This window comes from Mugil cephalus, chromosome 18 (assembly GCF_022458985.1).
Source record: "Mugil cephalus isolate CIBA_MC_2020 chromosome 18, CIBA_Mcephalus_1.1, whole genome shotgun sequence".
NCBI lineage: Eukaryota > Metazoa > Chordata > Actinopteri > Mugiliformes > Mugilidae > Mugil > Mugil cephalus.
This window is the reverse complement of record NC_061787.1, coordinates 5,375,785-5,400,608: the sequence shown is the minus strand read 5'-3', so window position 1 is coordinate 5,400,608 and position 24,824 is coordinate 5,375,785. Positions and strand designations below refer to the sequence as shown.

The following is a 24,824-nucleotide window of genomic DNA, read 5'->3' as shown; positions in this document are numbered from 1 at the left end:
TCACCGCAGTATCGTGAGCGCTGATCGTTATTAACTCGGTTGCTGTGTTAGTTTGTGTTGCACAAAGTCCTGATGTGCTCTGCCTAAATGTGGTCTGCTTGTAGCGTCTAAGGCAAAGCAAATGTACAGACAGGTGTGATGAGCAGGATGGACGCAAACTGACAAAGAAACTTTACATTGACTGTACAAATGATTTGAGATACTGAAAAATAGTTTTATAGAGGAAGAGGAGCCAACTTCAAATCACTGGTACTCAGGGTTGTTTATTTATTTTATTGTTTTTTTACAAATACTTATTTCAAACAAAAAATTTTCAAATTCTTTGTATCCGAAAAGAGGAAAAAACATCCTTTCCAAAAGCTGCTTTTCATCATTGTGCATCTGCCTGGATTGAGTGACGTTCAGGAGTCGGGGTGAAAAGTCTCGACTCCGTAACAGAGGAGGCTCTGAAATTACCGTAAGTCACCGATGGACAAAATTCAAAGTGTGGCTGAACACTGGGAAGTTGCGCTTTTTGGCGAAAAAAAATGTTATTACGGTAATTATGACGCACCGCTGCAGGTTGGGGAGCGGCGCAAGGCCGGGGAGACCCAGGAAGACAGAGCTGCTTGGAGGAATTTGTCGGTAAAAACGAAACTAGTTAAACCCTTGAGATGTCGAAAAGGTCTTCCAGAAAAAAGCACAACGTCCCAGTGTTCAGCCACACTTTGAATTTAGTGAACCGAGCAAATCACTGTGGGTTACGGTAATTCGTGTTTTAATGCATCACCAACGGTACGTTCAGGCTTTAAAGGGTTAACTGCATCATTATTTTTGTCAAATTGTTTATTTTTTTGAACCTTAACTGGGTTGTGGAGGCAACATATAACTTATGGGAAGCAGATGTCTGCAGTCAGGTTCTCTCACGTTAGCATTCGTCTTAGTTAGCATTTGTCTAAAGGTAAATGTTCTTACTTTTATATAGCGTTTTTTTTGCTCAAAGAGCTTTACAGTCACAGAGGTTCAGTGTCTTGCTCAAGGACACTTCAGCATATGGCACATTCAGGGGGATCTAACCTCAAACCACCCACTGAGCCACAGTCACTTCTATTGTCTCCCACAAGCACCAAATCATTTTCTGCTCCTTCAAGTCAGAATAATTAACATCTATTAGCTGCATTTAATGCAAAACACCGACCAATATTGCGTATACGTCCATAATTATTATAATGACTAATTAAAGAATACTTATTTTAACATTTAATTAGGAGTGTAACTAAAAAATAAATGCATTTTTTACATCTATCTTGAATATTATTTGAATACAAATAGTGGATGCTTTTTACACTAATATATATTTCTTACAAATCATTTATAGGCTGTGTGGACCCGCTCGTTCTTATAGGATATATGGTGAATGCAGAAAGGTTAGTATTAGTACTAAGAACGAGAGCACTTTCTCTCAAAGGTCACCGTCAGCCTCAGCGCCTTAAACGCTCATTTAGCTTTAAAATGTGTTCCAATTCCACTCGAAGGGCGACGTCTCCTCTGACTAAACCCCTCCATGCCCTCACATGTAAATTTCTCACTTCCTCTGATGTGCGCATCTGCCTGCAAAACCGGCCCAGGGGGCCGTTAACAATATTATTACCATCAAATGTTTGCCTGTAATTTCTGTCTCTCGCTGCGTCGGCGCATTTTTTATTTATTTTTTTTATCCAACCCTCTAATTCTCTCATCTGCCACCGTCATCCCACACACCGGGCTGTAATGAGCGCGCAGCAGTGCACTTAACCCGGCGTAGCGCACCGGAATCATCTCGAGTATTGAGAATTCACCGTCTGTGTGTTGGTGCAACACCGGAGTTCCCCCCCCCCTCACTTTCACTCCTCCCACCTCCTCCGCCTCCTGCTGGGACCTGCTTTTTTTTTTTTTTTTTTTTTGGGTGATGTGAATCTGCAAGGGCGTTCATACCATTCAATCTGAGGGTGATACAGGATAATAATAAGATGTGAAGTCTATCTATAGTAAGGCTGTGAAGAGGTCACAAGCGGTTACTCAGTCGTTCCCCCACACGAGGATTCATTTACAAATATTGTCGGCTTCCCTCCACCTGCACGGAAACGCCGCAGTTGGTGTTTTTTGCGGAAATGCTGCGAGGCTTATCTTCTTATACGCACAGTTTTGATAATCCAATACCTGCTCCAGTGCAGCTGGGCTGATTACCCGATCTGACTGACTCGTAAGCCGGATGCTCACAGCGGCTCGTGTCACATGTGAAATGTTTGCCAGGTCGATGGACACGGATCCAAAAATGCATTCGCCCAAGTTTCTGCGTAAATGTCACTCCCATCAGCTGTTTCGGTTTCTAAAATGTTGAACACATTCACCGGGAGTTCAGTGCCTTCCTTGAGGACGCTCTGCACTTGACAACCCGCTACTTTTAACAATCACAATGGAGAGACGAGACAATTTGCAGCCAGATGAACTCAGATGAGGTTGACTTCCCCTCTCCTCTCCTTCTCATCTGTCTTTTCTTGAACTTTTCTTGCTAATTTGAGCTGTAATTTTCTTCACAGAGAAGACTTCATGGCATTTTTCCTCTCAGATAAACACAGACCGGCTTAATATCCGGTCACGTGACACTTTTGAACCAATCACATTGTCAGAAATCGACACCAACTGCGACTTTAGCTTTGGATCGGCCTTTTTTCTTTAATGACTCATTGCCAATACAAAGGATGTGACCATATTTGGAACCGACAGACTTTTGCAGGAGAAGCAGAGCTTCACAACGGTACCTCACATGCGCACGGGTAAAAATGAGGCTCACAGTAAAAAGCTGACAATTTAGGAGTGAACTAGAGGCGCAACATGGACAAAGTGTAGTGAAATGAAAACCTAAATGTGCATTTTAATCTGTTTTTTTAAAACTAGTTTGATAGAAGACATGATTTTAATAGAGCTTCATTAAAATCATTTTGCCTACTGTGTCTCTCCTCAGCACAAATCACCGCTGTGTCTAAACATGGCTTTAAACTTATGACTTTATGTTATCATCTTTAAAAAAAAAAAATGTTTAATTCATACTCATTGTCCTACTCTTTCATCGCCTCCCTCACCGCGCAGAGGGGATGATTGCTGCAGTCATCTGTGTTTGCATGTGTGCAAATTGCCAGCGGGCTCTCATTTGGATTAATTAAAGGAAATCTCCCGTGAAGAGTGGGGGCGTCCCAATCTGGCCTTCTCAAGGACAGGCAACCTATCAATAATTCCCCAGGCTCCACCGCACCCCAGCCCACAGCGCCGCCACCACCCACTCAGAAAAGCACACACACTTACACTGTGTTTATATATATCTATATATATACATAGATATATAGATATATATACACACACGCAGACTCTAACGCCACGGAAACGGTCACCCCCGGTGCCTGGTGATCATCAAACTCATTTGCAGTCGAACAAAAGGCTGTAAAACTCTGTCTGATATCAGAGCTCCCTTATCAGCCTCTGCCACGAAGCAGCACTGAGCTCAATTGCTCAGTCATTCATACCACCACCTTTTTTTTTTTTTCTTTTTTTTTTGTCGCTATGTCACATTTCTATTGTGGTCTGTTAGCTGTTCTTTTGTTGCTGACAACCGCCGAGTATGATCCAGCATGAGTCACTACTAAAGTAAACATCATGCCACATTGCGAGGGAGAGAGCAGCATGTGTTGCTCTGCGTAAAGGGGGTTGCCCCGGCTAAGATAATTGTTGATCAAAAAAAAATAAAAAATCACTCCACGGTTTAGCACATGTGCGCAGGCGTAGGTAGGTGTGTGTTTTAAATGTATGGTAGCAAAAAAAAACTAAAACAGAATCCGATGGACGCCGCCTTTTATACACAAGCAGTGGGGATTCCTCGTAGGTTGCCACGGTTACGGAGGCAAGCATCAGTGTGTTATTGACGCCACGTTTGTTGAGCTGTGTCAAGGTGTTTGTGTGGTATTTGGGATGAAGAGCATAGGTCTTCAACAGGGGGTCCGTGACCCCTAGGGGGCCTTCAGGGTACTGCAGGGGGTGGGTCTCAAAATCTTAGGTTGATTATACGTTTTTCATATATTTTTGAATTTTCCCCACAGAAATTAAATGATAAGGAATGATGATAATAATGTATATTTATAAGCAACACTAGGCCGAGACCCCTGAATTAGAGCTAAAGGGATTTACTGGCAATTAAACCGAAGGAACAGGACAACGCAGTTTCATCTTTTATTCCCTTTTGTGTTTTTTAATCAGTTGTTCTCTTGTTTTCTCACTGTTTATTTACTGGTTCGCTCACTCGGCTGCTCTCTTGCCTCCTGTCTTGTCTCTCCTCCCGTATTAGTCTGAATATATGAATATATTCATGCAAACATCGTCAGGGAGGATCTCATCAAGAAAAAAAAATATATATATATATATATATAAAAAAAGGAAGGAAGTCGTGTTTTTAGTTGACTTGTGGTAAACAGTTTTGGCTCGTACTCACCCCCAGTTTCCTAGAGGAAAACAGAAAAATATGATGCAATGCTAAAGAAAGGAAAAATAAGTTAGTAAACTTTATTTATATTGCACCTTTTGACAGGTAACATACTACAAACTGCTTCACAATAAAATAGTAAAAAGACAGAATGTTGCACAAAAAAACAAAAGTAAAACAAAGTACATTCAATGCAGTTAAGAAGAATGAAACCCAGATTAAAAACAGCCAACAGAATAAAAAGCTCCATCTCCTTTGGTTTTAAAACGTACGGGTGGCAACAAGCAGCCAGGTGTGACTGCTTAAGATCAGAGAGGCAGGAGGGCGCATGTCTGTGCAAAGTCTGATCTTTAAGTTTTGAAGAAAAATTGCGTGTAAATCTGACGACTAATTATGTCGTGTTCAGATAACTTGATTTTCTTGTCAATAAGAAGTTACAATGTTGAGTTCTACAAACAAATACTTTGCGATGTAATCATATTTTGTTCAGTTAACTTGATTTTCTTGAAGTCTAAAAAAAGTAAGAAGCGCGAGGAAGAAGGAGCGCAGGGAAACATTGAAGTCAGAGCGACTGTTTTTATTTATAATTTGTGATTTGCTCAGATTTTCAGTTGACTTGTTGCTTTGCACAGATTGTCTTTAATTGCTCTGATTAATGAGAAGTCTGATATTTGGCAGCTTGTGTCACTCTTTTACAGGAGGTTTTAAAATATATTTTTCAATTAATTACATTAATGATGTTATTGCACACGGAAAAACCTCCTCTTGTTATGCTGTACATGCTCAGAGCCACCACTAGGGGTCACATGACTTAAAATACTGAGTTTGGCAAACAAATGTAGTGGGACCAAGTTCACACAATATATTTAAAAAAAAATTAATTGATAGTTTAACGTTCTTAGTTCAGTTAATGTAATTTAAATTATTGTTTTTACAGTGTAAAAGTCTGAACTAAAATTTTAAAATGAATATTCTAAAATGTACCACGAGCCAGTGGGGCGCTGTTAAAACCGGAGTGATGTGAGACGATTTGTTTGTGTGAGTTAAAAGCCTTGCAGCAGCACAGTGTGCGTGCATATGTTTGTGTTGTATAGTTGTTTTTCGCCAAACCGACACAGATGCCACAAATAAGATGTGTTTCAGTCGCCATATTGATGCCTGTTTTCAGTATTTGTGGAACAACAAACCGAACAGGATGGGGATTATTCATTTTCAGTCATACTGAGTAATCAGCAGTCTTGCACCAGCTTTTCTAAACTGCATTCACTTGAATTTTTTCCCCACTCTGGAACAAAAATTTCCCACCTCATCCCAACACCGCATGAATGCACGATTAGTGTGGTTAATTCGGACACGTGGCCGGAGACGGCGGCCCGGGTCTGTCCTTGGAAGTGAAGCTGAATAACAATAAATCAGCCGAGCTACAGTTTTGCACCAGCTGCACACAGCTTTGAAAGAGAATCTTCAATGGAGACTGACACCGCGTGCACATCTGAAGCCGGCAGCCGCCGTGCCTTTTGGATTGATGGCGTCGAGATACAAGTTGGATGCTGATGGAATGTGAATGAGCAGGAGTGACACTTTGGGCTCAGGGTTGTGCTTTCTTGATGATTCTCTCGGATTAGCCGACTCCTCCGTGACCATTAGTCTTCCCGCAGTCCCCGTCTGAGACAGAGGAGACAGGGAGAGGCAGATAGTTTGCTTTTCATCGTTTTGCATGAAGGATGGGGGGGAAATAGAAGAGGGATTGCTACTTCTTCTGAGCATTTGAACGCCGCTTCTTGCAACAACAACAAAGTGGAAGCGTAAAGAGTCACGCAAGAGGACGAGGCAGCTCCCTCTTGTGTGCAGAAATTCTCTCAGTCAGCTAAATCACATCCCTAAATAACCAAAAATCCCTCTAGGATGTTTGAGGTCATTCACAGTTCAGGGAATGGCCACTAGAGGAATGCTCCCAGGAGTCGGGGGGGTTCTCTTCGGCTCCTCCAGCACGGCAAAAGTTTCCTCTGAACTACAAATGTTGGTGTTCATGATGCTGGCTGCCAGTCTTTGCTTTGAATTCCAATGCTCCAAATAACCTCACTATACCCTGAAATCTGTCTCCTCCATCCTCCATCCTCCCGGCTCGCTCAGAATGGTAAAAAGCTCAGCATCATAGACAAAAAAAAAAAAACAACAAAAAACGTTTTCAGTCACAGAGCTGCTCGCTAGTCGGCAAACGTTAGGCAGTGCTGGGACACATCTCCATGGTTACGCAGTTTGACTCAGACAGCAAGGTGATGCGTAGTCATTGAGGATAACACATAGAGGTACAAGAGGAGGGAGGGGGGGTGGATGGAGGGAGAGGTGGAGCGGGGGGGGGGTCTTTTTCATGTGATCGTGTAGTGCCGAGCTATAGGAGCCTATTTGTGCAGAACATGTGACGGCATGTGTGTGTGTGTGTGTGTAGTTGTTTTTCAAGCAACCACGAAGGGCTATTTCTCAAGCATTTGCGCCGTATGCACTAGTGTGTCTGTGTGTGTGTGTGTGTGTGTGTGTGTGTGGTGTTGCCTGTGCAGCTGCCCCGTGTGCATAATGTGTGTGGGAGGTGCGGTGGAGAAGAGTGAGTTTTTTTCCTGTGAGGTTTTCCCAGGGCCTATCTGCTCAGGAGAAGCTCCCAGGGGAGGTGACAGGAGAGAATTCTTCATCTAGAGCGCGTTTGTGAAAAGCGGCGACGGGGCCTAGAAACCTCCCTCAGACTCCGGCCTCAGATGGTGGATGATGTTATCGGGAGACTCGAGGGGTGATTGTAAGGAATCCTTTTCCCGTGTTGTTATCTGCATGCGTGCAGGGCCGGCTTTTGAGCGGCAGAGCTCCCCTGCAAGGCGTTTGCGGCACTCATGAATATTAACTGTTACAAGGCCTGTGCTGTGTGTTTCTGTCTCCCTCTTTCCTTCCTTCCTTCCTTCCTTCCTTCCTTCCTTCCTCTGGTCTGCGGCTCGAGGAGGTGTTGATTATGGAGCCTTGGCCGTTTTGTGATTAACGCAGCGATCACCGCTCAGGCGCTGGGGCTAGCACACTTAGCAGTAATTACTTAGCCCGGCTGGGTGCTCTCTGTGGCTCTTTCCCCGTCGCACATGAAGACACAAACCCCTGCAGGAGGAAGCCAGAGCTATTCAGCTATGTAAGGAAGTTATCTGTTTTAATTATGCTGTTTTCCTCTGATGTGCCAATTTTGCCGCTTGGCTCTTCTTCAAAAAAAAAATAAAAAATAAATAGTGTTTTGCTCATGCAGATGCGGTAAAAGGAGCCTATACAGGACGTGCACTGGAAAATCCTCCACGTGCATCTGTTGCTGCGAAGTGTCCTGGCTCTTCTCCTCTGTCCAGGACGGGAGGGGTAATCGGGGGGGGTAATCGGACGCAAACGCAGAGAGAACACGCACGCACGCGCCTCGAAGTGCGCACAGCACGCGCACTGTTTTCCGTGTCCAGTCAGCAGGGAAGCCATTGTTTCAATTGGTTTATAATGTAAGTACACAGAGGATATTCCACAACATCATCACAAAGATTTATTGTCAAGGAAAGACGCTGCCAAAACGGTTATGCAGCAACGAAGTAATGAAAGAAGACAACCGCACAGAAACAAGCAGACTCCCAGCTCCGTCTGCTCTGTCATCGCTCACGGCGACATATTCCACCACTACTGAAATTCATTTTATTGGATTTTTCACCCCCCCCCCCCACTGAAAGTAGCATCTTTTGTTTATTACTGCAGGTTTTAAACTGAATGGGTGTTATTTTGTAAATGAATTCTGCTCCCGTGTGAAAGGCTCGGCAGCTATTCTCTGCCTCTCTATCTGTTCCTGACATTTGTGTTGTGAAAGTCATGGGCCGCGATCGGCTGGCGAAGCGGCCAAAAGGGCAGCGGTGTTTGGACAGATTACAGAGGGGAGGACAGAGCGGAGCCCGGAGAAAAGTGCAACAGAGATCGGTGCGATTTGAAGTTCCAGAGAAAGAGCGTTGATCTCACGGAGCAGATTTTTTATTGTCGTTATATTCGTGGTGGCACACTGTACGTGACTTTCCTCCCCGTCCTTCCTGGGAGGCCCGGTCTCAGCGGGAACCTCTTTTACCGCCAACAATTAATTCACAAAACTGCTGAGTCGTCGACAGAAATAGCACCACCGCACTGTGGGATATCTTCTTTTTTTATTATTTATTTATTTATTTTTTAATAGACTCGTGAAGTATTGTTCAGCCGCAATCATATCTGTCCTGAAGACCGTGTGTAGAAATCGGATAACAGGCATCGAGGGCTGTGTTACAGGATGCAGAGTACAGCGGGGCAGGAATTGGGTATCTGTTTCAGCCGGTTGGATGGCTCAAGGATCCTATCGCAGCTTTAAATAAATGAATCAATAAACGTGATTGAGGGCAGGAGTTGCCAAATTTCCCTCAAGGTTGAGCCCAGACGTGGCCCTGCTGTCACACGATGTGACGTTTAGCATTCGAAGTGCTGCTGCTGCTGCTGCTGCTGCTGCGCAAGTGCAATTGAGTATTTGGATTGTGTCAGCTGGTTTATAAATGTTTATGTTTACCTGAGTGCTCTATCTAAGATTATAATGTTTATTAAACTGATCAGCTGGAATGAAAAGATCCCATTAAATCAATAGCATAACTGGTTATTCTCATGGCCAGCATGACCACCGTGCTGTACCGTAATAAAAATATATAAATATTTGGACCTCCAGATTTGGATTTGGATGTAAAAAGATGCTAATAATGTATATTTATAGATAAAACTATGCTGTGTTTAACATAGAACACATATACTAGGTCATCTCTCCATCAGTTTGTGGGTCCTGGGCCTGAAAAACGTTGAAGACGCCTGCTTTAGACTTATAACAAATTGTCTAACGTAGGCCCATTGTTAGCTAACTGACTAATAAGCCCAAAGTAGCATCAGCAAGTCAATACTTTACAACAATACCGATCTTTAGCCGCTCGTAATATTGGAAAATATCCTATATTTATTGGCCGGGGCATCCACTTTGTGGGAGCTAAAATGTTGCTAAAGCAGAGTTTATCATTAGAGTAAATACATGAGGCTGCTCTGCTCCGTGTTTAGTTTCTGGATGTTACACTCCAGCAACCGCGGCCAAGTTTGTTACCACAGTGCGTTATATTTAAATGTTTCGTCAGGGGGTTTCCAGGAGATCCTTCCCATGTTGTCGTCTGCTTACATCCAGGCAGTTTCTGGAAGAGCCGAGCTCCCCTGCAAGGCGTTTGCAGCGCTCAGCACATCTTTAATATTAACTATTCTCCTTCCTTCCTTCTCGAGGAGGTGTTGATTATGGAGCCCGGGCCGCTGTGATTAACACGGTGATCACCGCTCAGGCGCAGGGGCTAGCACACTTAGCAGCAATTACTTAGCCCAGCTGGCTCCTCTCCGTGGCGCTTTCTCCATCACACATGAAGACACAAACCCCTGCAGGGGGAAACACAACTACTCAGCGGAAAGTCATTTTAACCGTGTTGCAGGTTCTTCTTGAAAAATGTATCTTATGCACATGCAGAAAATGAGTGTTTACGTGTGTGTGATGGGAAAGGCCCTCATGCTCAAATACCTGTGCATCTGTGTATATGTGTGTGGGAACGCTGTGGGAGGCACTGACTGAATCCCTTGTCAGCCCTCTGATCTCTTCTCTTGGGGCTTTGGGTGTCAGAGGTGCAGAGGTTAATAACGGTGTCACGCCATAAGGGTCCAAGGCTTGTTCTGAAATGCACACACTTGCAGAAAACGGCGCGCAAACGCGTGCGTGTGCAAGTGCTGTGCGCACATACGTGTCCAGTCAGCAGTGCGATTGTTTCTGCTGGTTTCTAATGTAAACATATGCAACATATTCACCGCAACGATACGAGAAGGCAGCCGCACAGAAACAAGCAGACCGCCTCATCGCTCCCGGCGTGTTCTTTCATATTTTAACACTAGTGAAATTAATTTTATTGGCTTTTTTTCGCCACCAGACATTCCTTCAATTGTTAATTACTGCAGGTTTTAAACTGCACTGGTGTTATTTTGTAAATTAATTCCGCTCCCATATCTATGGAGCGCAGCCCGCTCTGCTTCTCCCGCCTGTTTTCTCTCTACGTATCTGCTTCTTCTTCGTGACCTTTGTGTTGTGAAAGTCGCGGGCCGCGATCGGCTGCAGAGCGGCCGAAAGGGCAACGGCGTCGGAGAGATTACAGAGGGAAAGCGCGGTGGAGATTGGTGTGTTTTTTTCCACAAGTGAAAGAGCTCAGAGTGTCGATCTCGTTGAGACCAGTCAAAAAAATTCAGTTTGTTCTTGAAATTCTTTGTGGCAAATTATGCATGACTTTCCTCTGCGTCCTTCCCGGGATGCCTGGATTCGGAGGGAACCACTTTTACAGTCGACGATTAATTCACAAAAACTGCTGAGTCGCCGACAGAAATAGCACCACAGGTTTCTTTTATTTATATATATTTAACACGCCCGTGAAGTATCGTTCAGCTGCGTTCATGTGCCTCCTAAAGGCCGTGTGTAGAAATCTGATAACAGGCACCGAGGGCTGTGTTACAGGATGCAGAGTATGACGGGGGCAGGAATTGGGTATCTGTTTCAGCCGGCGGATGGCTCAAGGATCCTATCAGAGCTTTAAATAAATGAATCAATAAACGTGATTGAGAATGGAGATCTGCTGAAGGTTGAAACTAGAAACAATCCAGCGATGTCTGATGATGCGACGTTTGACATTCGAAGTGCCCATGTCGCAAATGTGATTACGTACTTGTCTTGTAGGAGCGGCTCATAAATGTTTAAGTTTTACCTGAGTGCTATTGTGCTGCGTCATGGCCTGAAAATAGGTCAGTGCCTATAGCCGGGTGACACTAACCTGTGTAGTCTTTGTCTTTAATCATTTGTCCCTGTCGTGTTATCTTACTGGATACATGTGTAACGTAGCAATAGATCACAGTAGGTTATAATTAGCTTTGAAATCTCCTTTTTATGGGCTGTGACATTCACTGTAATGGAAACAAATTAGCTTAATACAGCTTAAACTTTGTGCAGTGAATTCGTGGCTGGGAATCTGGCAGCTGAGCTTGTTAGGAGCGACTTTTATATTTAAATATTTAGTCCCGATCCTTTTAGCAAAAGTTTGTAAAAGTCAACTTTTGTTCTCCGACTATAAAGTGGCGTCTTCATCCGCAGCAGCATCAGAAAAGAAGCCAGACTCATCCCTTCACAGGGGATTCATACGCCGGCACATCCCCCTCCCACTGTTAATGTTATAATCAATTAGAAACAGACTTAATGGGATTTGTGTCATTTTGAACAAACACCAAAGGGGGAATCGTCAGCACGTCGTGTCAGCCAATATGTCATTTTCTACGCGCTTTATTTCTGTCTGCTAATAACGGGGACGTCACTCAGCCCGTGCTCCTTCAGGCTGTAAGTGAACACCACACGCTGACACGCTGCACATACAGGACATGTACAGGCGTGTTTCCCGAGGCCGCCGACCCGACGGACAAACGCACCCTATGAATATTTGACGCTAGCCCACTTTCCTCCATGGCTTGTCAAAAAATAAAAAATAAATTAAAAGAAAGCAACACGTAAACAAATGTGACTGTGAAAGTGAAAAGCCCTTTCACAGTAAGAACACTGAGGTTTACACGGAGGAGAAGAAAGAGGGTACACAATGAGGTGTAGTGAGGAGATAAAAGAAAACAGGGCATAGACGTTAACATTTAATGTCATCATTTCTTTATATATTTCCAAACAGTGCTTAAAATTTGACGAGTAGATGAGAACTGGTCATCGATGGAGGTTCTCTGTCAGCTTGTCGACCCACTCATTCATTTTATTGCACTACTGTGTGAACCCTTTACCCCAGGGTTTCCCATACAAAGCTAATACCGCGGCTAATAATGAATCGTAAAACTTTTTGCACATCTCGAGCAAATTTGTGCTTCCGAAAAGTGGTGATGTGCGGTTCTACATCTGACACCAGGTCTTTATGCTCTAAAATCGATTCTCACATCAAAATATTGAAACTTTCGATACTTCAGTCATTAAAACACAGTGGAAAGTATTTAAACTACTGGGTTGTGGCAACACAATAAAAATTGTGAAACTCCTCAGGTTAAACCACAACAGAATACGAAGCATTTATGATGAGGAGGAGAATTAAGGTGCAACTTTTCATTTTATAGTAGTTCTTGTTGTGTTGTTTGTTGTATGAGCTCGGCTATATAGTAAATGAGGCCACTACCTCAATATACTCTATGAAGCTATGATTTGAAATGCACTACTTTTTTTTACCAGACACATTAAGGTGTATTTACACAAAGTATCGGATCGGTATCGCTGATACCAGCATGAATTTCACTCCGTATCGGCTCGGAAAAGGAAATCGTTGGTATCGAGCATCACATATCCGAAAGCATCTCTTCCTTCTCTCCCCTCCCCCCAAAAAAACGTCTAAGCCTCCGGACCGTCTTGACGCAACGATGACGTAGACGATTTCATTATTTATAGTTTTTGTGACATTAGTATTTGGTGTTGTGCCACGGCTCGAGACGAAGAAGGCTGGGAAACGCTTTAGTACTAAAAAAAAAAAGAAAGAAAAGAAAAGTACTACAGCAGCCGACTTTGAAAGGCTGCAGCCCTCCCATTAAACTGTCATTAAACGCTGACAGACAATAATAATAATACATAAAAGACGTGACGAACTGCAGCTGAAACAGAAGCGCTTTCATCCTTTCAAATCTTCAGATGCCGCAGTAGTTCTTCTTTTCATAATTAGTTAAAAATTAATATTCGCATGTTCACATGATGAAATATGGGAAATACTGCTCCACACACACCGGTCACTCACCCGCTCTGTTCTGCCTAAACTTCACTTTCACTTTTAGACCGTAGAGATTTACGATTCACGTTATTACAGTAATTAAAAGAAGAACTGATTAAAAAGCCCCTTTAAATAGTTTTTAATAGTTGAGATCATCATAATTAAGGACTTTTAACAAGACAGTAGACACCCTTATCCGCAGATAGATTTTGTTTCATCCTGCACTTTGAGATAAAAGTCAGAATGCTGAGAAATAAGTACGTGCCCATAGAGTCCCAAAGCAACAGGACGTCCCCATGCATCCAGGTCTCCACAAAACATAAAATACTTGCTCACAACAAAAGCCAAACAACGCTTCCTCTGGGTCCCAACATATGCACACAGTTCCTCCATCGTGCCTGTCAAAGACCTCACGTTCCCCATAAGTACAGATGGTACCGTCAGTTTGTATGTCGACTTAATTCTCGACTTTTGTGCCCGATGAAAATACAAAATCTACCTCCTCTCATTTTTGTTTCTCGTGTGTGGCCCTGATTCTCTTCCCCATGTTGCACACCTCCAGCAACGGTAGCACGAAAGAGGCAGAGAGCTAAAGCTTTACAAAGCAATCAAGTAAAATAACTGGCACGAGGAGTTGCTGCTTTCCTCACACCGACTGACTGACAGCACCTCACACACACACACACACACACACACACACACTGATCCTGGAACTGTGCCTTTAATCACATCATGACAATACTCCCCGCACAGAGGAGGCAAGTAATACGGCCTGGATGACGGAGGACAAATTAAATTCTAAGTGACAAAGTATGGCAATGCTGCATTATCCCGAGACAGATGGGTTATATCCACTGCAATTATTGACTGTGTTGAGAGCTGGTAGATGAGCAGCTCGATAGCTTTTAACGAAATAATAACTATTCGGTTATTGTGCACGAAACACTCCCCCTGGATTCTCCTAGGACGGTTCGCCAGATGTTGCACCGCAGGGATTTCTCTTTATGTCGTTGCGGAGTTGCAGAGATTTGTGTGCAGATACTGAACCGGTTTCAAAGAATTCACATTGGATCTGTTTTGTAAATGCGGCCACTCTACTCGTCTACTCATACAAGCACACGCATTCACACACCGGGTCCAAACACTGGGATCAAACTGCTGACCCTCCGCTTGTGCTATTTATAAATATACATTATTATTGTCATCATGCATTCAATATTAAGCTATTTTTTTTATCCCTTTACTATAATATCTTGGATTCATGATAATGTGTATTTAAAGAAATTTAAATTTGTGGGGGAAATTAAAAAATATATAAAAAAAAATGTTTAATCAACCAAAGATTTTATGAGTCCCCCCACCTGCAGTACCTCTTCAGACCCCTAGGGGTCCTAGACAACCTGCTCTACCTCCTGAGCCACAGCTGTCTTCTTCTTCTTCTTCTTTTTTTTTTTGCAGCAGTGCTTTATGAACTCAATTACCTTGTCTGTAGACTAATGGCTTTAGAATTGAAGCCCGAATTGTATAGCCCTGGCATTTCTCCAAAACCTCTCTGAACCTTGGAGGATCAGAGGAAAAAAGAAAAAAAAAAAAAAGAAAACAACACCCGGTGACCATCGAATATCACAATCCCTTCTGGAAACTGGCCACACTACTGAGTAAAAGCACTCAGTAGTGTGGGAAGGGTGGACGGGTTCACCCCTCCTTTGTTATGGATTAATGTTCGGCCTCTCTCAAGTCATACTTTAACTATTCGTGCCTTATAAATCTTGCCTGCTGGATCCGAGCCAGGTTCCTTAATAACGTCATATTTGCTCAGAGCCGCCATTAATTGTTGTTAATGGCCCCCGTAACATAATTTGTGCACATGTAGGAGCCGTACCTTAACATTTGTGTCCCGACTAAACCAATTTCAGCAACTGTGGTCGCTGATCCGAATAGTGTGGCAGGATTTGCACATGTGAAACTTACTTTGTGTTGTGTTTTAATGCGTGAACAAAGCGTCGTTGTGAGGTGCAACCTAATGCCAGTGCGCGCCTCGATGGGGTCATCACACGGGAAGAAATACAGAGATCCCAGAAGATGAAATACCACGCAAGTCCTGGAATCAATCCACATTACCATAGCCATAATCGCCTGGATTGATTTCAGTGCTGAAAATTATCATACCTGAGGAATGGCCTAATTTGTCCAGCGCGGTGTGGGCGGAGGGAGGGAGGGTCAGTGTGGGTTTCCGAGGTGGATCATGGTCCATAAGAGCTCCGAGCGGAGATATCAATAGGGGCTCGCTGGGCTTGGCTCGGTGTCCATAATGTGATGTATACACAATCAATACGCTCCCTCAAGCTGGCAGACCGGCCGCAAGTGTGGTGCAGGTTGTTTTTCTTCCCCACAACATCGTTCCTCCATCAGCAAACGAATGCAGCCGGACAAGATGATGCGAGGAGTGGTATAAAACTACGCGACCACAGCGCTGTCACTCCTGACAGGACATTTAGAGAGGACTTAGAGCCCCCCATTGACTGCTGGGAACTAAACGAGGGAACGGGGGAAAGGTGCTTTTCACAACTTCAAGAGTTGTGGTTGAGATGACGGGCGGCTGAGGATGGAACTTAAGAGAGGCTCAGAAAGCTCAAGAGGGCTATTAAAGCCATGACTCTTTTCTCCTCTGGATCAACCTCCTGCTAAGTTTGTGCATCTAATAGCTCTGCAAAGGAGCTGAGGATTGATATGAAAAGGTTGTCGGTGGTTGAAGCAAACCTCTTTCATAGTGTCTGCCTAAAACATGGATTTTTTTTTTTGTTGTTTTTAAAGCTGTGTCCCTGCATGAGCTGAGCTATGTGTTTCATAATGTACTCAGGACTGAAGAGTATTAAAGGAAGTCGCCAGAGTATTGCATAAATATCAGTCATGTAATATTCAAATATTCTCTTTCCTCGTCTCAAAGTTGTGTCTGCTGCTGTAAAAGTTGGTGTGGAGGCAGCACAGCAGCCAGGACAGAGTACAAAAGAGTTTATTTGAGGGAATTTAAAGGGAATTCAAAGGGTCCTGGTCCTGTCAACGGTTATCCACTCCTACCTGAATGCATCATTCAACCCTAACCCGCCTATAAAGCTTCTTATATTAACTACTATTATAGTAATATATTAACTCCCTGTAAAAGAGCTTCTATTGTCACTAACAATTTTAAGCCCCTATGCTCTTTCTCATGTCCCATGCATGAGCTATATGTTGTACTTCATGTATGCTTTAGTCTATCCTCCTATATCGCACCATATGGGAAGAACTTGTGCGTCTTATTCGACAATAATTTGAGTTTCAACAGGCATTTAAATTCCGTTGTCAGGTCCAGTTTCCTTCTGCTCAGAACCATCTCAAAAATCACTTAACTTCCTATCACCCTCCAATCTACAAACAGTTTCCATATCATCCAGGGTTTATCCATGGACGACTTACTGCAAACTCCCTCTATCCATCTCCCGTCTCCAACTAGTCCTGGTTATTAACAAGGTCTTGACTTTCAATGGCATTTGATCTGTGTTTATCTTTTCATCTGGGTGTTAATAGCTTTTCATTTGTCGATACATTAATATTGACCTTGTATTTTACATGTAAAACGTTATATGACATGTTGAATGCGAAGCACTTTGATGCTATATAAATGAAATAAACTTATTGCTAAACAAATAAAATTTAATTGAAATCTTAAACAGGGAATTAAATTCAGCTCGTTATGTTAAAATTTCAATTTGACGACGGGAAGGACGTCTTTAAAACCGTGTTCCATAAAGACAAAGGCCATAATCTTTTCACAGTAAAATGCTGCACTCTAGTCCAGACAACATTCATTAGTTATGTGGAATGATCAGGCCTCTGGTGACATTTTAATCTCAGCCGTTTTTTTTTTTTTTTTACATTTTGAACTCATAGCCAGAGCAGATTAGAAAGCGTCCAGTTCAGTGAAATATCTTGTTTCGTTTCCTGTCTCCGCTTGCATTCGCCCTCTCTGTTACTTCCAGGTCATCGGGCTTTGCAGATCTGACACTCATAGCATTTGATGCTCTACTTAATGCCGCAACACATGCAAATCAGGGTGTGTGGGGGGGGGGGAGTGAGTCCCAAGTAATTGATCTTCTTAGCTACTCCCACTCAATTACACTAGGTTAATGCAATCCACCTCCGGACCACTCATTCTCGTGCTCTAATGCCTCCGGTGGCGTCCACGAGCGGGTCCTGCTGCTCTGGCGTGTGAAAGTGAACCCGCAAGGGGTGTGGGTCGGTGAAAACATCCATCACTCATACTGTGTGTGTGTCTGTGTGTGTGTGTTCCCGTGCACGCCCACACATTAATTCATTCAGCTGTTTGTATTGTAGTTTTTAAAAGCGTGAAACAGTACAAGACTAACTGTCTCTCTTCTAAATAAAGAATAGTTGACCTCTAAAGAATGCTGTGCTTGTGTTTCGACGAAAGCGCAGGTATACTATGTACGGCGTCTAAAAATTCTGCTTCGTAAGCTTTGCGGTTTACCGCCAGTAAGCTTACAAATTAAGTGAAACCATCGTCTTGTGCTCTCGTCTATTCTCGTACCTCGCAAAGGTCCTCTGACTGAGTGGCTTGGCAGCAGGGGTTCAGGCTCCTTGGAGCTTGCCAAGAGGTTCAGGAAACGGAGACAATCTGCGTCCTCACTATGACTCTACAGTCTTTCAGCTCAGAGCTCATGGCCTGCACCAGGTTACCGCACTTAGCTGCTAATAGGATCAAACTAATCAGCACCAGCATTAATTTAGTTTTAAGTCTTCCTCCGCTGAGTCATGTCACTTCTCTTTTTACTCTGGACTCTCTGCATTTCTTACTCGTGTTGTTCCAAAACGTGTGCATAAGTATTTGTGTGCTTCAGGAAAAATCTTTGTGTAGGTGCTGGCTACCAGCTCATGGACTGACCCCTAAGCGCTGCAAGATCCTTGGGCTTTGTCGCTGCATATTGGCCACTATGTGATATTTTCTAAATTAATGAAGTCTCAGAGGAGATACAGTGAGTGTCTCCAGACTCTGCTGTGTAGATTTATGAAAGATCATCAGTCTGTTCTGCAACTTAATGTGGTTTCTCATTAGTATTCGGGATGCCTTGTTTTCCTATCTGGAGTTAGACTCTTCAATCTTTGTTCATTAGATTTTAATAGGTTTTGTATTGCTCGGGTCACAGAGGACTTAGCACTAAAGAATGCTAATTTTTTTTTTATGTTGCAGTGCAGCGCTGAGAGTTGGACCTGGGATGTTTCACCTGCAGATTTTGTTTGGCAACAACAATTGAGTGAGGAGTGTGGAGTGTGGAGTTTATCGATGGTGCATGGAAAAATATGTGCCTTTTTATGTTCAGAACTTTTTTTTGGAAAGCAATAAATATGTTTTATGGCAGGGAAGAGGAATTTTAGACTGCTGCCAACAGGTGGAGCCAGAATCCTTTTATCCTTTTCATCTAGTGTAGATGAGAGCTCTCTCACACATTTATTTCCAAATTACATTTTCTGACCTAGTTATCTGCAGCATTCATTCAAATGTTTAATCGCTGATTCTAAAGTGAACTACTTATTTATCTCAATCAATTCTGAATAATTATCCTCTTTTCTTTCAGGAATGACTTAAATTGGAAAAAACCTGAACCGAACACAGATTTATTTTGGCCTTAAACTAACATTTTATTCCTTTCTGTGCTCTCCTTTCAGATCCTTGCCATCATATCGATACTGTTCATCGTCCTCTCCACCATCGCCCTGTCTCTCAACACCTTGCCGGAGCTCCAGGTCACAGACGAGTTTGGCCACGCCAACGACAACCCCCAGCTGGCTCACGTGGAGGCCGTGTGCATTGCCTGGTTCACCATGGAGTACCTCCTGCGCTTCCTCTCCTCTCCGAACAAGTGGAAGTTCTTCAAAGGCCCGCTGAATGTCATCGACTTGCTGGCCATCCTGCCCTACTACGTCACCATCTTCCTGACCGAGTCCAACAGGAGCGTGCTGCAGTTCCAAAATGTGCGCCGCGTGGTGCAGATATTCAGGATCATGAGAATACTGCGAATCCTTAAGTTGGCCCGGCACTCCACAGGGCTCCAGTCTCTGGGATTTACTTTGAGAAGGAGCTACAACGAACTGGGTCTGCTCATTTTGTTTCTCGCCATGGGCATCATGATATTTTCCAGTTTGGTCTTCTTTGCCGAGAAGGATGAGGATGCCACCAAATTCACCAGTATCCCTGCCTCATTCTGGTGGGCCACTATTACAATGACTACAGTGGGCTACGGTGACATTTACCCACAGACTTTACTTGGAAAGATTGTGGGTGGACTCTGCTGTATTGCAGGAGTGCTGGTCATTGCCCTACCGATCCCAATCATCGTCAACAACTTCTCTGAGTTCTATAAGGAGCAGAAGAGGCAGGAGAAAGCCATCAAGAGGAGGGAGGCCCTGGAGAGAGCCAAGAGGAATGGCAGCATCGTGTCAATGAACCTAAAAGACGCCTTTGCTCGCAGTATGGAACTGATGGATGTGGTGGTGGAGAAAGGAGAGGACAAAACCTCCCTTGACAACCACCTGTCACCTAGCCGCTGGGGTGGTTCACCCAGGTTCACCACCTCAGAAACCAACCTGAAGTCACCAGATAAAAGAAACGCAGAATCTCTGCCGCAAAGCTCCCCCCATCGTATAACCGTCAACACCACTGGAAGTCCGCAGAGGACAAACAGGACCCCACAGCACCTCAACGTGCAGAAACTGGAAGAGATGTACAACCAGATGTCCAAGTCGCAGTCCTTCACCAATCTCAACACAACGAGCTCCATGAGCACCCTGAGCACAACCATGACGGGCCCCGCCTCGCCGAAGAAATCTCACAGCCCCGACTTCACGTTAAAGGAGGAAGTGGAGCTGGAGATGAAGGAGGTCCAGCCCTCCGCAGCGAATAACTTTGCCAGCTGTTCAGTGGACTACAGAATACAGGGGTCCAACTCAGGTGAAGAGACGCCCAGACACCGCAGAGCCCCGCCGCCTCTGGATCTCAGGAGGCTGAGGGACGGTGATGACCAGAGTTCCCCTGGCCTCGCAGTCAAAGAAGGCCTCTACGAATGTGTCCACTCAGGAGATGGATCGGAGCTCCATATAGAGGAAGGGGAGAGCTTTAACAGTGCTGTGGAGAATATCCAGAGCTCCCCAGTAGGGAATAACCCACTAAAAATAAAAGGGTTGAAGGTCAACTTCAGCAAAACCTCTCCTGAGTGCCCTCTAACGCCGCCCAGCACTACCTCTCCTGGAGACATCAGCTCCAGCATCCTGGAGGACGAGTCTCCAGAGGGAGAGACGTCACCACTCATCCCCAGCTCGGAGGGTCTCCTCCCAGTCACGGGGGAAAGCAACTGCGCCCTCTCCCCGAAGAGGCTGGTGGTGGACACCCCACCGGGCGACGAGGATCAGTCCACGGAGAACCGCGAGGAGAAGCGCCTCATGGAGGTTGCGGGCGCTGCAGTCGCGCCCCTGTCGCCCAAGACAGCAGCACAAAATTGCACCCAGGGTGTGGTCGGGGCGGGCGAGGAGGTGAAGGCCGACAGCAACCAAAGCGGACACAAAGTAGAGAACCACATGTTTACATCCGATATCCACCTGATACCCGGAGACGGCAGCCTCTCTCCGACCTGTGAAACCAGCATGTGAATGTAAGGGAAGTCTTTGAGGGACAATAGACCTACTACAGCCTCAATGTCAACGTGGTGCGTGGGAGAGCAGGGAAGGAAAAGTCAAGGGTGCTGTTGTAGTGGAAGATATTTTTGCATGGCATGACAAGTCTCTTTTACTTGTGTTGTTGTGTATTGCTGAAGTAGAAACTGCAGCGCTTTGTGCAGATTCAAGAATGACTTTGGGACAAGCAGTGCGCTCGGAGAGGGGTCCGCCCAGGTCACCCCCCGATGTACATAATGACATAATCTCCTTTTCTAGCAAAAGAAGGAAATGCACAGAGGGACTTATCTGTAAAAAGCATGCATTTAAAAAAAAAAAAAAAAAGACAGATATTTTACGGTGCTTAGTTTGCTGAAAGCGCTCCACTGTAAATATTAGGACATCTAAGGCAATGACAATGCACAGGAATGCAAAGGAAGACTGACTGTCACTGATTTGCAATGTGAAAAAGGGACTCCAGAGCCCTCCAGAGCGGGGCGTTGCATCGTAGCGACCTATTTAAAACAAAAAAAAAAACGAATAAAAAAAACATATCATTACCGTTTGTGGAGATGCAAAGTGTTCCCATGACGACCCTGTAATGTTTTTCGTTTTTTTCCCCCTTGTGAAAAAACGGTGTATGAAACTGTAACGTTGACATTATTACTTTTTGTTTCCATAACGACTGTTGAACTTTCATCCGATACTCAGTCTTTGAACTAACCAACGTGGGCAAGAAGGGACGGAAAAAAAAACAAACAAAAAAAAAAAAAACGCCTTTTTCCTCCGAAGCGCCTGTAGTTGCCAAATATATATGTAGAAACGAGAACTATCAGATACTAAAGTTACTGAGAATATTTATCATGCAACATTTCAGGAGTTTAGGAGCCTTTTGATTCAGTCCGGATCACGGGAAAGAATCTTATTTACTCTCCAACATCAGATATTTATAATTAGTTTTAAGGTTAAACTATGAAGTAAGTAGGTCTAGATTGGTGGTAGAGGAGTTCTACAGTAGGTAAGTGAGAATCCATAAAACAGATTTAAGGCTATTTAGAGAATTAGCACAGTAGACCTGGTCATTAATACAGATATATGCTATTTTATTATTATTATTTTTCTTTTTTTTTGGTAATTCAAATCCACGAAAAAGAATATTCCTTCAGATATCAACGGACCAAATCAAGCACACTGACAAGCTTTCATCTATCTCAGCTACATCGTAACATATATGGTAATAATAACATGTATTACAGTAGTTTTTATTTACCTTTACGGTTGGTTTACCTGCATTGTGTTCATTGCCCTATCCTCAGCACCCCGGTGTCATTGTTATTCCATACTACTGCAACTTTATCCAATCCTGCTGAGAAGTGGTTTGTTCTTTTTGTTGTTTTTTTTTTTGGTTTTGTATTATCTGTGGTGTCTTGGACATTTTCTTGTGTTTTATCGTGAACAAAACTATCTTCAGTCAAACTTAAAACCCAAAGGAGTTTTCTTTCTGTCTTTTCTTTCTCTGGCTTTTTGTTTTACACTGACTGAAATTCGTGTCCGTATGTATGTTCCCTTTTGATTCCAATTTACTGCTGGACTTTACGTCTGTCGTCTCAGCGTGACATCGCGTGTGAAGCGTTTGTGGAAAAGCCGCACAAACCAGAATGGCAATGGAAGAAAGAACGTGGGGTGAATAATGTCTGTTTCGTCTTTCTTTTTTTTCTCGTTATTATAATTATTATCATGGGTTTTTTTTGTTTTTCTTTTCGTTTTTTTGTTTCACAGAGAGGTGTGGAATGTGCAATACCGCATACTGCAATCTATGCAGGCCAAGAATTGTGGCACTTTATGTTTTAATGTCTATGGGAATTTGTAAGTGTACAGGCAGAAATTACTTGTATTTTTCAAATGTTATATCTTTAATATGAGGCGGAACAGTGTTACAACTCCCAGAGTCTCGCAAACAATGCAAATGAGAATTTGAATTTTACTTTTTATTATTATAAAAAGACTGGCAAAAAAAAAAAAAAAGTGCACCTTAATGCCAGATTATTTATGGACCCCAAATTGACCACCAGGGCCTTTTATATCGCTGTTAGACTTGCTTAAAAAAAAAAGAAAAAAAAATCTAACTCATGTCCGTGGAAGATATTAACACGATCTGATTTCACTGGCCACAAACCAAGGGTTTTATGTTTTTTGTGAATTAAGAATGATTCTATTTTTTCTAAACCAAAATGGAGCACGACCACAATTTCCTGCCATAAATGGTGGTTGAAATGATGCGTGCCTTTTCATAACACCGCCGTTTATGAGAAGGTAGCAAGTCATTTTGCTTTGTTCATATAGCACTGTACAGAAAATTCTAATTTTATAGGAAAAATCAGGTCTTTATGTAATAGATACAAGTAATGCTATTGAGTTCTCAGGTTTTCTATAACTCTCTGATGTTCTGATTGGATAGATTATGTTTTTTTCTTTAACAGCTAACGTCAACTAGTTGCTTCTGTACTTTTTTGAGAGGTTGATGTTGTCAAATCCACATCGATGTCTTGGCTCCCCGGAGCGAGGAGCCGCAATATTTCTCCGTCCTCCTGGGTAATCTGTGTACAACATCCAGTATCCAACAACACCTCACCTCTCATCTGTCTTCAGTGAGGCAAAAAAAAAAAGGAAAGAAGGGACAGGCCGTTAAGAAGGGTCAGTGAGAGATATCCCTGCTGCCTCCGAGCTGATCCGTCTGGTTATTTCCCATGCTGACGCACCGGTGAGCGCTCTGACCCCCGTGGCGTGCCCAGAGGAGCAGCGATCAATGGGTCAAAAATAAATGAGGCGTGGATAAGGAAAAGCCTCCCAAACGGTTACAGTGCATCACTCGTGGTCCATGTTTTCGTTCTTTTTTTTTTTTTTTTGTCTGTGTACATACCGTATGCCCAAAGTAGCATATTCTGACTCAGTATTCTGAGATTCATGTGAGACCTCATCTTTGTGAAACGACCGATCCCTCATTGGTACTCTCCGAGCCAAAATGCGGGGTCAGTGGCAGTTGTTATTGTTGTTGTTGTTGTTATTTGGGATTTTTCGTTTGTCTTTTTATTTTTTTTTCTTTATAAAGGGAGGTTGCTTGTTTCTTTTTTCTTCTCTTATGTTCATTTTTTTTTTTTTCCCCTTCGTCCCTTGTTTGTAGTAATCATGTCTCCGTGTTAGCCTTGAGTAATCCTTCATTTTGACAGGTAGGGTAGAGAAACAAGGGATTTGGATTGATTAGCTACTGTATGTCCCGCTCGGGATGAAGTTTGTGTGGATACTGAGATTAATTCTGCGAGCTGACAGCAAAAAAAGGGCCGCGCTCTGTCTTACTGTCTCACAATGGCGTATTCATCCGTGATACTGTACAGAGTGAAAATGTCGTGTCTTTATTTTCTCTGCGAGAATGGGTAATGTCTGTGTCACTCATGCGTGCTTACCGAAACCTTGCTCCTTAAAATACATACAAGCAACATTATTTGTTGTTATGTCTCTGTATATTCTGCCTCTTACTTTTTTTTTTTTGACTGTATCCAGTTCAGCTTTGAGAGAACATAATCATTAGACACATTCTGAGCTACAGACTGTTTCTGTACAAAGCGACATCTTTGTATGCATGTAGTAGTCTGAATAATTATGTGACCACAGATCACTTTGTTATGGTACACGTATGTCGACATTTCTGTAGAGCATTGTTCCCCATTACGTCTATTAGCATATGCAGAATAACAAATAAATGTGTATATAACTCG

At 43.4% G+C, this 24,824-nt stretch overlaps 1 protein-coding gene across 1 annotated transcript in view; it reads left to right on the top strand.

Annotated features, from left to right (window-relative positions):
• The window catches only part of kcnb2b (potassium voltage-gated channel subfamily B member 2b), a 91,583-nt gene extending 66,759 nt beyond the window's left edge, over nt 1–24,824 (top strand). The window contains exon 3 of the mRNA XM_047568612.1: nt 19,072–24,824. Coding sequence (XP_047424568.1) covers nt 19,072–21,048 — 1,977 coding nt within the window. The 3' untranslated portion in view covers nt 21,049–24,824. The remainder of the gene's footprint in view (nt 1–19,071) is intronic.